The sequence below is a fragment of the Euleptes europaea genome, chromosome 4, assembly GCF_029931775.1.
Source record: "Euleptes europaea isolate rEulEur1 chromosome 4, rEulEur1.hap1, whole genome shotgun sequence".
NCBI lineage: Eukaryota > Metazoa > Chordata > Lepidosauria > Squamata > Sphaerodactylidae > Euleptes > Euleptes europaea.
Window position 1 is genome coordinate 38292690 of NC_079315.1, and position 13731 is coordinate 38306420.

The following is a 13731-nucleotide window of genomic DNA, read 5'->3' on the forward strand; positions in this document are numbered from 1 at the left end:
GATTGGATCTAAATTGGCTGCAGATACCCCAGAGAGAGAACTTAAGGTCAAAGTAGAAAGCTCACTGAAAAGGGCAAGTTCACAGTTACAAATTATTAGAAAAGTGACTGAAAATTAAACAAGTACCATAATTCTGTTATATATAGCACAAGACAGCCATATTAGAATACTGTATGTAGTCCTGTTGGGCCAACCTTGGAAAGAATATTATAAACTTAAAAAACATACAGCAAAGAATAACCAAATTTATAATTCCTGAGTGGTAAACTGTGTTAAATTATATTCAATCCATTTTTAACAAATAAAATCAGTTTTTAAATATAAATTGGATTTCTTTTTAAATTTTCACCTTGACATTTCTCTTTTTAAAATAGCCTGGCCACTATCACCCGCAGCCTCAGATTGGTACCTGACCACTTGACTGTCCTCCTTGGCCTCTTGGGTATGTGATCCCAGGGGGTGCTGTCCTTTCCCCCAGAATTGCCTCCCCCTGTCAGGCAGCAGGCTGACTGTGAGCCTGATGCCCTCTCTTGGTCCTGCCTTCACAGCTGCTGCTGGGCTCTAAGGCTTATCCTTGGCCTTCTTCATGCCTACCAAGGCCCACTTCTGGCCTGCTTCTGTGGCCTCCTCACCACTTCATCTGCTGGCCAGCCCCCTCCCTCTGGCCCTCTTTTGAAAGCATGGCCAACCAGAGCAAGCCCCCCACCCCCAGAATCCCAGCTTCACTTCTGGCCTAGATGTTTTCTTCCAGTGAGCCCTGAGGAGCACCCAGACACCATCTGGGCCCCTTGGGACTGCTCAGGCAGCCACAAATGGCTTAAAAACAATATCTAAACTTAATGTCATAGTAAAGAGTGGGACCATAGCTCAGTGGCAGAATATCTCACTTTGCATTCAGTACCTGGCATCTCCAGTTAAAAGGATCAGATAGTAAGTGATGTTAAAGACCTCTACCAAAGTCCCTGGACAGCTGCTTTGAGCTACAGTCAGCCATATTATGAACATACAAAAACCTTCTTTGCTTTGTTAAAAAACAAAAAGAACTGTAGAGAACTAACATCATCAATGGCTTCATGCAATAGCTCATGTAGTTGCACTACAGCTTGATAGCAGAGGCTAGGGATTGGTGAATCACTACTAGTGTTGCTGGTGGGTGACCTTTTGTTCCTGATCTGGCTAGTAACTATTATCAGTTACTTACTTCTTATTGAGACTCTTTACTTTTGTGGAGTAGGCACAAGGAAAGATAGGACATTTATTCAATAAAGACATAGACTAAAGCAGACAGTTATATAAAAACCAGAAATGATTTGATATATCATCTTCTAAATTAATAAAATAAGTTACATCTTAACTTACAGTGTAAACTCTACTTTTGTAAAAAGAATCTTCCCAGTTTTAAATCAATACATTAACATGGCTACATTAACAAATTAGGATGTACATTTATTTAGGATCTAAATGATAATGGAACCCTGAACTTCCATATTTAAAAAGTTTGGATTTTTAATTTGGAAGGGGCAACTAAGGGCTATGATTAGTGTCCGAGAGCTGAAGAGACCAGGATATACCATGCTGCCTTCCACCCCATAAACAGGGCCTTTTCAAAGTTTCATTTTGTTCAGTGGGGCTTAGTCCCTGGAAAGCATTCTTAGGATTACACCCATGGAATCCTAGACTCCGTGGATCTCAGACTTGACCCCAAAAAAGCAATTCCTATGCATTAACTGACATAGCCAATACATTATGTTTTGGGAGAACTCAAATGTTTAGGAGAACTCAACATGTAAAATGCAAACTATATGAAAAATATATGCTTTTCTACATTCTATATCTAATTTTCTTGGCCAAATCCGTGGATACTTAAATCAAGAGACTGGAGCCATAAACATCCAATACAGACCTTTCTACAAACCTGAAAAAGCCCCAAACATCCAGAAAAATCTGAAATCTAAAAATGCCCTATCAGTGAATGTCATGTCAGTGGCAATTGTGGGGGTTGCTAAGCAATAACAACAGTATTGCCAGCCTTGATAAAAAGCTGGGGGGGGTGTGCTCTTCCAGTGCTGTTTTGGCCTTTTGAGGGAGGAATCAGCAAGTCCAGGCCTGGCACCAACCACTGGGCAGCTTGCTATCACACATTTACATGACTCACCTGGGCTCAGTTGCTTGGTACAGGTCAATAGCAGCCACCCCACACAAAGTCAATGTGGCATAGCCGATTTAATTTCAGACTAGGATCTGAAAGACCCAGGTTCAAATCCCTATTCTACTGTGGAAGCTCACTGGGTAACGTAGGACCAGTCACACATTCTCAGCCTAACCTACCTTACAGGGTTCTTGTGAGGATAAAATGGATGAGAGAAGAAAATGATGTAAGCTGCATTGGGGCCCCATTGGGGAGAAAGGGCTAAATGAAGTAAATGAAGTAAATAAATAACATAGCTGAAGATAGGGGCATATAAAAGGTGGGTGGGTGGGAAGGACAGAAAGAAGCAATTAAAAGTGAGGGTATGTGGGTTACCAGGAGGAAGGAAAGAGGCATAGCGTGGGGGGATCCAGGGAAAGGTGAGGTTCCCCCTGCAAGTCCTTGCGGGTTCCCCACCACACAACTGGACCCAGCATGGCAGCCAGTACCATGCAATTGGACCATAGCTTTCCCAAGTAGAGGCTGCCAGTGGGAAGAAAGGAGGGTAAGCTGAAGATAGAGGAGGCAATGCGTAGGTTGGCTCTTGGGTGCGAATGACAGAAGGAAGCAGCAAAAGGGGAGAGTCTGTGGGGACTTTCAGGAAACAGGGGGGAATGAGATGCCCCCTGCAAGGCCTTGCAGTATTCCCACTTGTCAATATATTTAATTATCAACACGGCCAAATATCTAGATCAGGAGTGTCGAACTCATTTGTTACGAGGGCCGGACATGACATGTCACTTGGTTGGGCTGGGCCATGCCTTGCCAGCCCAGACTGAGAGTGGAAGGGATGGCTGCCTCAGGGGCTGAATAAGAGCTCTCAAGGGGCCAGATCCAGCCCGTGGACCTTATGTTTGGCACGCTTGATCTAGATAGTTAAATCCAGAGACTGGAGTCATTAATGTTTATTTATTTAAAGTAATTATTAGTTGCCTTTCTTTCATACGGAGCTCAAGGGAGCTTACAACATAAATAAAACACATAAATTAAAATACATTAAAAACATAAAAACCGAAATTTAAAATCACAGCAGGACTGCTAGTAAACTTAACCAAATGAAGTCCCAAATGAAACCATCTTCAACTACCTCCTAAAGATCAAAAGTGAGGGGGCTAGTCATACCTCCCTTGGGAGGTTGTTCCATAATCATGCAGCTGCTACTGAAAAAGCTCTCCCTTGTGTACCCACCGAATGAGCTTCTTTGGTTGATGGGACAGTTAGGAGGGCCTCTCCTTGTGATCTTAGTTCCCGGACAGGAACATATGGGAGAAGATACCCCAGTCCCAAACCATGCAGGGCTTTAAAAGTCAAAACCAACCCCTTGAATTGGGCTCAGGAGTGCATTGGTAGCCAGTGTAATTTCTGTAACATTGGAATCACATGCTCCCGATAACTGACCCTAACCAGCTGTCTAGCCGCAGAATACTGCACTAGTAACAGCTTCAGAACACTCTTCAAGGTGGCTCAGAGGTAGAGCAGAAGGTCCCAGGTTCAATCCCCAGCAACTCAAGTCAAAGGGATTAGGCAAGTAGGTGATCTGCCTGAGACCCTGCAGAGCCGCTGCCAGTCTGAGTAGACAATACTGACTTTGATGGACCAAGGGTCTGGTTCAGTATAAGGCAGCTTCATATGTTCAAGGTTAGCCCCGAGTAGAGTGCATCACAATAGTTGGGTCTAGATGTAACTAAGGTATAGATAATTGTGGCTAGATCTGACTGACCCAGGAACAGTTGACGCACCAGCCGAAGGTGGGCAAAAGTACTCCGAACCTCTGCAGCCACCTGGTTTTCCAAGGTGCCTGCTATGTCAAGTAGCACTCATCACAGGGGTGTTGTGAGGATAATATAGAAGACTGCAAGATTGGAGACTGGCCAGAAGTTCTCCTACATAGTAGGGCTCAGAGAGGGATTTTTCAAAACAGATATTTGAGCATGGGTAGTACACCCCTGCCCTTACAAGACAGCTATTTCTACAAACCTGAGAAAAGCCCCTAGTTGACAGAAAAATCTGAAATCTAAAAACAAAAATCCGGGGTTGTTAAATACCCCAAATTAATAGAAACAGTGCCTATGTCTTTAAGAAACAATATCCCAGTGGCCACAACAGCACTGGCATTGAAGCCTTGATTTCTGTCAGTGAAACACAGGGCTCTTTCAGCCTTTGAGGGAACACTCATCAGGGCCAGGCCTGCCAACAACCACCAGGAGAATGGCTACCATGTGACTTGCATGACTCACCAAGCCCAGCTGCTTGCCACTGTTCAACAGCAGTCACCCACAAAGCCAGCATGGTGTAGTGGTCAGGGTTTCAGACTAAGATCTGGAAGACCCAGACTCAAATCCTTGTTCTGCCATGGAAGCTCACTGGGTGACATTGGACCAGTCATTCTCTCTCTGCCTTACCCACCACACTGGACTGTTTTAGGGATAAAATGGAGAAGAGGACAATGCTGTAAATTGTTTCAGGTCCCCATTAAAGAGAAAGGTGGGGTGTGAATGAAGTAAATAAATACAGCTGAAGATGAGGTAGGTTGGCAGATGGGAAGAACAGAAGGAAGCAGGGAAAGGGGAGAGGCTATGGGGGCTTTCAGGGAAGGGAAAGTGATAAATAAGATGCCCCCATAGGTCCTTGCGGGAGCCCCTGCTAGTACAAATATACTAGCTAGGGAGCCAGTATTAGGACTCAACTAGACAAAATGCGAGTCCCTGAGTTCCCACTAGGGAACTCTTTTAAACCCTGCGTAGCATTGGTCCTGACCAGAACTGGGCCCCTACAGGGCAGTTTAAAGGAGTTCCTGGGTAAGAATGCTCTGTAAAATGGTGGTGTCTCCAGGTTAAAATCAGGGACTTGTCTAGTCTGGCCCTTAGTCACAGTTCAGTGCTCACTTCATGGCAACGAAGTGTTCACGCAAGCAGTCCTCAGCCAACTCTTAATTTACTTTCTTCCTCACAGAGACTTAAGGCAGATTACAAAAATTAGTTACCAACAATAAATATTTGTGTGTTATGTGCCATCAAGTCATGTCCATCTCATGACAACCAATTAATGACCTCCAAAAGTTTACAAACATTTAACAAACATTACAAACTACAACAATATTCCCTTCATTGAAATGCTCTCATGCAAACTACTGCAGAGATGATCAGCAGCTGCCTATACTTAAGCATTATCAGTTTGCTGAGCACCACCTTCAAAAGGCCATGCTCAAAAAGAACAAAGCTGTTGTAGTGGAGCACGCTGGGGGAGGCAGTCCTGCAGATACAGTAGCCACAGAAGCTTACTAGGAGACTTTGGCAAGCCACCATCTCCTAGTCTGAACTTCCTTATAAGAAAAAATTAGATAACTCTATAGAGGGTTGCTTAGAATCTCAAAACACAGACTGTTTGCATACTTTCAAAGCCCCTGATGCAGCATGATACAAAGCACCCTCAACTTCTCTCTCCTGTTCCTTTTGTGATTATCTTTTCGGCTACTAACCACTCTACCTGCCACACAGTACATCAGGACTTCTCCTTTCTGTAGCAGGGGTGGAAGACAGGTCCAAGAAGAGAACTGACAGAAGAAGCATTAGTTCCCACCATTATCAAGTGATTTAAAATGACAGGAAATAGTGTCCAGGATTCACCTTAAATTCCAACTGGTGTTTCCTGGAAGACGAATGGCATAAAAATTTACCATGGTATCCATCTGTTCTATTGGGTCGGATGAAGACTAAATTGGCAATTTCTATCAGTTCCCCCTTCCTGATGCAGCTCCCCCTCTTGTTGTTCCTCAGGGTCTCCGAACCCCCAGGAACAATATTTAATGGAGACTAGTGGGCTGCAGTGGGAGGGGAGACAGGAAAGTTCCATTCTGCTGTTGGAAAATTTAGTTTTCGATCCAGCCAGGTGAGAGAGACAGTGTGGTGTAGTGGTTAGTGTCAGACTAGGGCCTGGGAAACTCAGGTTTAATGCCCATTCTGCCAAGGAAGCTCACCGAGTGGCCTTGGGCCAGTCACACTCTCAGCCTAACCTACCTCACAGGGTTGCTGTGAGGATAACACAAGAGAGGAGAACGATGTAAGCTACTTTGGGTACCCACTGGAAAGAAAGGGGACCCAAAGTGCTGAAAAAGAGAATGTGGGTTCCTTTGTGTAGTCCTATGTAGCTAACCAGTAGCAGATGGTGACATTGGCTGACATCCGCTCACATGTCTGGCATTTGTTCTCTGCAAATTTCCATCTTATCTCCCATCCTATTTCACATGTACATAAAACCATTATCTGGGTTTTGGTGCAAGATGTCATCAACACACTTTATTTTCAGCAGAATCATGTGAGATTATGGATGTTCTGAATTGGTGACTAAAAGTGGTATTGGGTTAGATAAGAGCCAATTAACTAAAGCTCAGTATAGAAAATACTGAGGCTTTGCTGGGTATTACTAATGCCAATCAGGGATTAAGGCATCATTCTGTTTTAAAGAGGATACACTCCTTCTGAAAACACCACTGATGGCCTGGTGGTGGTGGAAAGTGCCAAGTCGCAGCTAACTTATGGCAACCCCCCCCCCATACAGTTTTCAAAGCAAGAGATGTTCAGAGGTGTTTGCCATTGCCTGTCTGCATAACACTCCTGGACTTCCTTGGCGGTCTCCCATCCAAGTACTAACCATGGTAACCCTGCTTAGCTTCCAAGATCCAACTAGCCTGGGACATTCAGGTCAGGTACTGATGGCCTTCCTGATATTATTATGTGCTTATAGAAGAAGTTTCAAGTATCTTCTGTAGCACCTTTATTCAAGTTTGGCTGGTGTACCAGATGCAGCCTTTCCTTGAGAAACTGGATCTGGCAACAGTGACTTATCCTCTGATCCCTTCTAGACTGAACTACAGCATAGAGCTTTATTGGGTACCATGTTTGATGGCCGTGCACAGGCTGCATAGTGATGGCATGTACTAATTATTGGGATCATCTTTCACCAGTTCCGAAAGTTCTACTGTTTCCCTGTTGTATCTGGGCACAATTCAAAATGCAGATAATGACAGTTAAAGCCCTAAATGGTTCAGCAAAGCTTGTCTAAAGCAAAGCTTCTTAAACTGTGGGTCGCGACCCCTTATGGGGTTGCATAACTAAATGCGGGGGTCATGAAAATTTTGGCCACAGTAAAAGAATTGTTTTAAAATAAATTTCTTTATGATTTATTATTAGTAAATGTTTGATTTGTATACCTATTTTATATACCTATACACCCAATGTTGTGTAAAAATTTCTCGGGCGAAAAGGGGTTGCAAGTGGGAAAAGTTTAAGAAGCCCTGGTTAAAGGAACACTTGCTTCCTTATGAGCCTGCCCAGGAATTAAGATCTTCTTAAGTCCTTCAGATGCTCCAACTTTATAGATAAAATGGATGGTTACCCATGATAGCTGATTCCTTACTGTGGTATCTAGACCCACAGCTGTTTGCCTGTCTCCTGATCTTAGTTTTAGGTGCCTGTCAAGCATTTTTTTTAATTCAATCAGGCATTTGGTGATTATTTTTTAAATGTATTTGTGTCACTACTCTTCATTGTGTATGTGTGTGTGTAAAGTGCCGTCAAGTCGCAGCCGACTTATGGCGACCCCTTTTGGGGTTTTCATGGCAAGAGACTAACAGAGGTGGTTTGCCAGTGCCTTCCTCTGCAGAGCAACTCTGGTATTCCTTGGTGGTCTCCCATCCAAATACTAACCAGGACTGACCCTGCTTAGCTTCTGATATCTGACGAGATCAGGCTAGCCTGGGTCATCCAGGTCAGGGATGTTTTTATTTCCATTGACGCTTTCTAAATCTAAGGGTTTAATGTTCATTTTATGTTGTTTAAAGTCTGGATTTACTAATAAGACACTTCAAAAACTGAGGCTGAGCAGCCAGATATAAACCTTTTAAACACATAAGCTTGCAAATATAATGGCATAGCCGATACATATTTTACAATATTTAACTATCTTTAGTTACACTACTACCAATGATAGTTAAAGAGATGGCATTAGAATTTTACTCTGTATTGGCATTTACCAAGTGTCAAGGGAAGGCTGAAATTCTAACCATATTTGGGGGGACTTACTTCCAAGAAACTAAAGTGTAGCTGTCAGTGTACTATAGTGCAGTGGCTAGAAGAACAAGTTGTGTGTGATCCAGCAGATCTCCAGTCCAAATCTTGTCTCTGCCACATACAAGGTGGGCTTCAGTAAGCCACTCTTTCTCAGCGGTCAGCCTTCCCCTCATATGGGAATGACAGTATTAGCCTACCTTATAAGCTTGTAGTAGAAAAGGGCAAGAGTCCAGTAGCACCTTAAAGACTAACAAAAATATTTTCTGGTAGGGTATGAGCTTTCGTGAGCCAAAAGCTCATACCCTACCAGAAAATATTTTTGTTAGTCTTTAAGGTGCTACTGGACTCTTGCCCTTTTCTGCATATACATACGGTATGTATTTTTTCTACATATACATGAGATAGGAGCTGTGGCTCACGAAAGCTCATACCCTACCAGAAAATATTTTTGTTAGTCGTTAAGGTGCTACTGCCCTTTTCTACTACTGCAGACAGACTAACACAGCTACCCACTGTGAATTATCTTATAGGCTTGGTGAGCATTCTGATCACCACTAAATATTATTACTAAGCAAAGATCATTTGACCTGAACAACAAAGGGAGTAGTTACAGCAACTCCCTTTTCTTTTTAGGGCAGTATGTAGTTTTTGGTGAAATCACATCAATCATTCTAGGACTCTTTGTTCCCTTTTTGCGATCCTCCTTCTATCCATCCATCCGGATGTGAACTGTGGAGGCTGCCTAAATAGTCCGATGGTCCAAGAGCTGTTTATTTGTTTATTTTGGTATTTCCTTTCCCACCTCTAGTCTTATTTCCTCAGAGTTAAATTTTCCTGAGTGAAAGCAGTATAGTATGTGTTGATAACATGGTATGCTGCACAAGAGGGCGCCCATTTTACAGTTTGCAGCAGTACGCTCCTCTGCCTGAAAGATTCAGTGACTTGGGGGGAAAGTATCTGGGGGGGGGGAGGAGTGAGATTTATGTGTGTGTGTTAAGTGCCGTCAAGTCACTTCCAACTCATGGCGATCCTATGAAACAAAGTCCTCCAAAGTGTCCTGTCTTTGACAGCCTTGCTCAGATCTTGCAAACTGAAGGCTGTGGCTTCCTTTCTTGAGTCCATCCATCTCTTGTTGGGTCTCGTTGAGATTTACTTCTGAGCAAACCAGCATAGGATGAGGTTGGAAACTCAAAGGACATTTATTCACGGAAGGTTTTGCATGGGATTTGCCTCTCTATAGATGCACATTTCCCCCTCTGAATTCTCAAAACTCTGCATGGCAACTTATTGTTGAGTTTTGAGAATATGAATGGGGGAAAAGTGCATCTAAAGAGTGGCAAACCCCATGCAAAACCTCCCATGAATAAATGGCCAAAGAGACTGGCACCCGTTCGCGTTTGCTCAGCAATCAGGCTCGCTACGGTGAGCGGGGCTTACTCCTGAGTAAATGTGCTACAGAGCTGCAAAGCTGGGGCTTGTTTTGGGGTTTATCAACTGTCCCCCTGGAGGAGGCGAGAGGGTGGGTTTTCTCTCCCCCTCCGCCCTGAGCTCTGGCTGGTTCCCCAGACAGTTCAGGGCTCTGAGGGGCCAAAGGCCCGGTCCCTGGAAGGTTTTGCACGGGGTTTGCCACTCTTTAGATGCCCTTTCCCCCCATCCCTATTCTCCAAACTCAACAACAAGCCGCCATGCAGAGTTTTGAGAATTCAGAGGGGGGAAACGTGCATCTACAGAGTGGCAAACCCCATGCAAAACCTCCCATGAATAACTGGCCAGTACTGGGACTCTCCGGCGCTCCCTGCCCCCTTCCCTCTCGGGTACCCACCTGGCACTGCCGCCGCTCCTCGGTCAGGCTCCTGACTTCTTCCTCCAGCACTAAGACTCGAGATTCAGCGGCAGAGGCGGGATCCTTGCGATTGGAAGAAGCCATGTTATGGGCAAAGGACGCGAACAACTGGGGGTTTCCTATTAAAAACGCACTTTTTACTTACTGGTTTACAGGATTGGGGGGGGGTGGTATTCTCTATGTAGAGAAAACGTTACAAACCGCCCGCCGCCGCCGCGCCATTGCAAAATTAAAAATCTGCCTGTGAACCAATAAGACGTCGCCTCCAAGATCCCGCCCGCCTCCTTCTCCTCCCAGTACCTTGCGACGTACGCATTCTTTTTTTTTTTTTTAAGCGTTAAAAAAGCATGCGGGCGGCGCTAGGCACCACCAGAAAAAGCACGTAATGCGAGTTGCTCGTTTAACGGACAAGCGGCAGGAAGCGGGAGGGTTTTTTCCCCCTTATTCGCCGTGTCGCAAAGCGCATGCGCAAGATGTTTCGCGCCAGAAGCTTTCTCACGCCCGCTTTTTTTCTCCTGTGGCGGGGCGCGGCTGTGGCGGCCTAGAAGAGGACAGCAGTTGAGTCCTACCGATTTTTTTTTTTTAAATCTATTCCTGCAGCTAGCTGTGTTTTTGTCTGACATCGCACCTTTGTCTTCAAAGAAATTGTTTATCCCTGTTTTATAATAACGCTGAAGTGGAGAGTGAGAATTGTGTAGTGGTTAGAGCACTGGTTCCCAACCGGGGGTCCCCGAGAACTAAATTAAAGTCCACGAAACAAAGTTATAAACCCATAATAAATTAATATTTTCAATTAAAAGTTCTCTATTAGAATAATATTTGAATATATATTTTTATAAGTTTAATGTTTAACTAACAATTATGATTAAAGTTTATTTTCAAATTCTCAGAATTTTAATTTTGAACCTCGGGGTCCCTGCACCGAACAAAAAAGTCCTAGTGGTCCCTGGTCAAAAAAAGGTTGGGAACCACTGGGTTAGAGTGTCAAACTAAGATCTGGGCATGAATCCCTGCGCCTGAATCCCCACTCTGCTGTGGAAACTTGCTGGGTGACCTTGGGCCAGTCACACATTCAGCCCAACCTACCTAACAAGCAGGGCCGGTGCTACCATTAGGCGAACTAGGCGGTTGCCTAGGCCGCAGACCTCGGGGCGCAGAACTGGCCTGAGGGGCACAGTTTTAAACAGGTTTCGTTTCTTGAAAAATGCAACTGACAATTTATATGTTTTTTTTTATTTTAAGATAAGTACCACAACAGGAGCCCCGTGGCACAGAGTGGTAAGCTGCAGTACTGCAGTCCAAGCTCTGCTCACGACCTAAGTTCAGTCCCGACGGAAGTTGGTTTCAGGTAGCCGGCTCATGGTTGACTCAGCCTTCCACCCTTCCGAGGTCAGTAAAATGAGTACCCCGCTTACTGGGGGTAAAGGGAAGATGACTGGGGAAGGCACTGGCAAACCACCCCATAAACAAAGTCTGCCTAGTAAACGTCAGGATGTGATGTCACCCGGTGCTTGCACAGGGGGCTTTTATTTTTACCACAAAATAACTGCAGAGAAAAAGTATCTCCTTATCAAGTACAACATAATTCCCCCTATTGTCTCACAGCAAGCATGAGAAGGGGGGGAGAAGTAGAAGCTACTGTGTTGTGCCAGCCAGGAAAAAGGGTAAGGAAATAACTTCCAATGCTGCAAAAAGAAACTTTTCAGCAACTTGAGGAAGCAACGGAAAAAAGGTGGGAAACAGTCTCCAGAGCTAAGAAAAGAAACTGTTTCATACAGCAAACTACACCAGCAACACCAAGAGGAGAACCACAGTGGAAAACACTAAAATCTCCACAGCTATTCTGCTGTGTCTACAAAGAAATAGGCAGAAAGACAGCTTCATGGCTGCTAGAAAGGGGAGGAAAGCAGGAAAACTTTGCTGTTGCAATGTGCAGAGCAAGTATAGGGGGAAATGTGCAGAAGAACAAGTACAGAGGAAAATGTCTCTGCACTAAGAACTCTGCAACTGCTGCCACACCTTTCCCTAAAGCTATATGAATGCCCTACTAACAAATCATCAGTAACAACCACTAGGATTGAGCAACTATGGCTCCAGTTGATGATCTCAGCCACAGTAGTGGCTGAGATGGCTAGCTAAATTAATATATGGGGAGGGGCAGTGGAAGGAGGACTAATACTCAGGATGCAATTGTGAAAGACTGCAAGGATCCTCCAGTCTACTAGTTGATCTGTTCCACCAGCAGCAAAGCCTCGAGTGAAGGGTCACCATGACCTGTGTTGACATACTATTGCTCACTCCATGATTGGCCAGCTTCATTCCCATGCAACATACTGCACCCTAAACACAACCATCTCCTGGTCTTGCTTGGCTTGGACTAAGAGGGTTTGTGCTAACTTCAGTCATGGCTTATCCCTGGACTGATCTTAAACTTATTTAGAAAATATAGTCACTTTTCTAGGGAGGCGGAGCTATGGCTGATAAAGAACGACCATCTGGAGCTCAGTTCCGCGAACAAAAGGCAGAAAGAGCTAAGGAGCAAGCAAAGCAAGAAGGGTACTTCCGGAAATATCTTTTCACTCAGAAAGCAATTAAACAACAAGAAAATGACTATACCCTTGTTGAAACTACCACTGAGGAAGCTGGTGCTGCTACTACAAACGATATAAACTCGAAGACAGAAGTTTCACAATTTGGAGACATTTCAGTAAAACACAAGAAGAGACACCGTAAGATCCAAAGCAGAAATTCAAAGTAGGTTTCTATTATGCTATCTTAGACACGGCCATACAGTCTGTTGAAGAGAGATCCCAACAGCTACAACAATATAATTCCCTATTTGGCTTCCTGTATGATATATACGGTATCACCAAAAAATCTTCTGAAGATGTACTTAAGGCCTGCAAGAATTTGGAAAAATCATTGTTACACAATGGAAATGAAGATGTTGACGCTGAAGATCTGTGCTGTGAACTTATAGCAATAGCTCAATGACATCCAAAGTCTTTGCCACCACAAGGAGTACTTCTCTTCATAAAGGTAAAGGTCCCCTGTGCAAGCACCGGGTCATTCTTGACCCATGGGGTGATGTCCCATCCTGACATTTTCTAGGCAGACTTTGTTTACGGGGTGGTTTGCCAGTGCCTTCCCCAGTCATCTTCCCTTTACCCCCAGCAAGCTGGGTCCTCATTTGACCGACCTAGGAAGGATGGAAGGCTGAGTCAACCTTGAGACGGCTACCTGAAACCAACTTCCGTTGGGATCGAACTCCTGGATAGTGTGCCTAATGATTCTGATACCCTAAGGAGCCTTCTCACACTTCCAGTGTCAGTAGCAAGTGGTGAACACAGTTTCTCCAAGCTCAAACATACGCTCAACGATACTGCAAAAGAGAGTAGTTGGTTTGGCAACTATATCAATTGAACATGCCCAAGCATCAGCACTTGACCTGAAGGAATTGGTGACAAAATTTGCAAAGGAAAGACATGCAAAATGAGATTTTGATGTGCCTGAAATTGAAACATTCAAGTGACTTAAATTTTAACATCACAATTCATAGCCTTGTTCAAATGATTTGTGATTTGTGTGGTAAAACTGTTTTATATTTGAGAAAGAAAATCAAATGTTGTATT

The 13731-nt window shown here is 44.2% G+C and overlaps 1 protein-coding gene across 1 annotated transcript in view; it reads right to left on the bottom strand.

Moving 5' to 3' along the window:
• Positions 1-10183, bottom strand: part of CNTLN (centlein) — a 286353-nt gene extending 276170 nt beyond the window's left edge. Inside the window, exon 1 of the mRNA XM_056848744.1 lies at positions 10079-10183. Coding sequence (XP_056704722.1) covers positions 10079-10183 — 105 coding nt within the window. The remainder of the gene's footprint in view (positions 1-10078) is intronic.
• Between the last annotated feature and the right edge of the window lie 3548 nt (positions 10184-13731).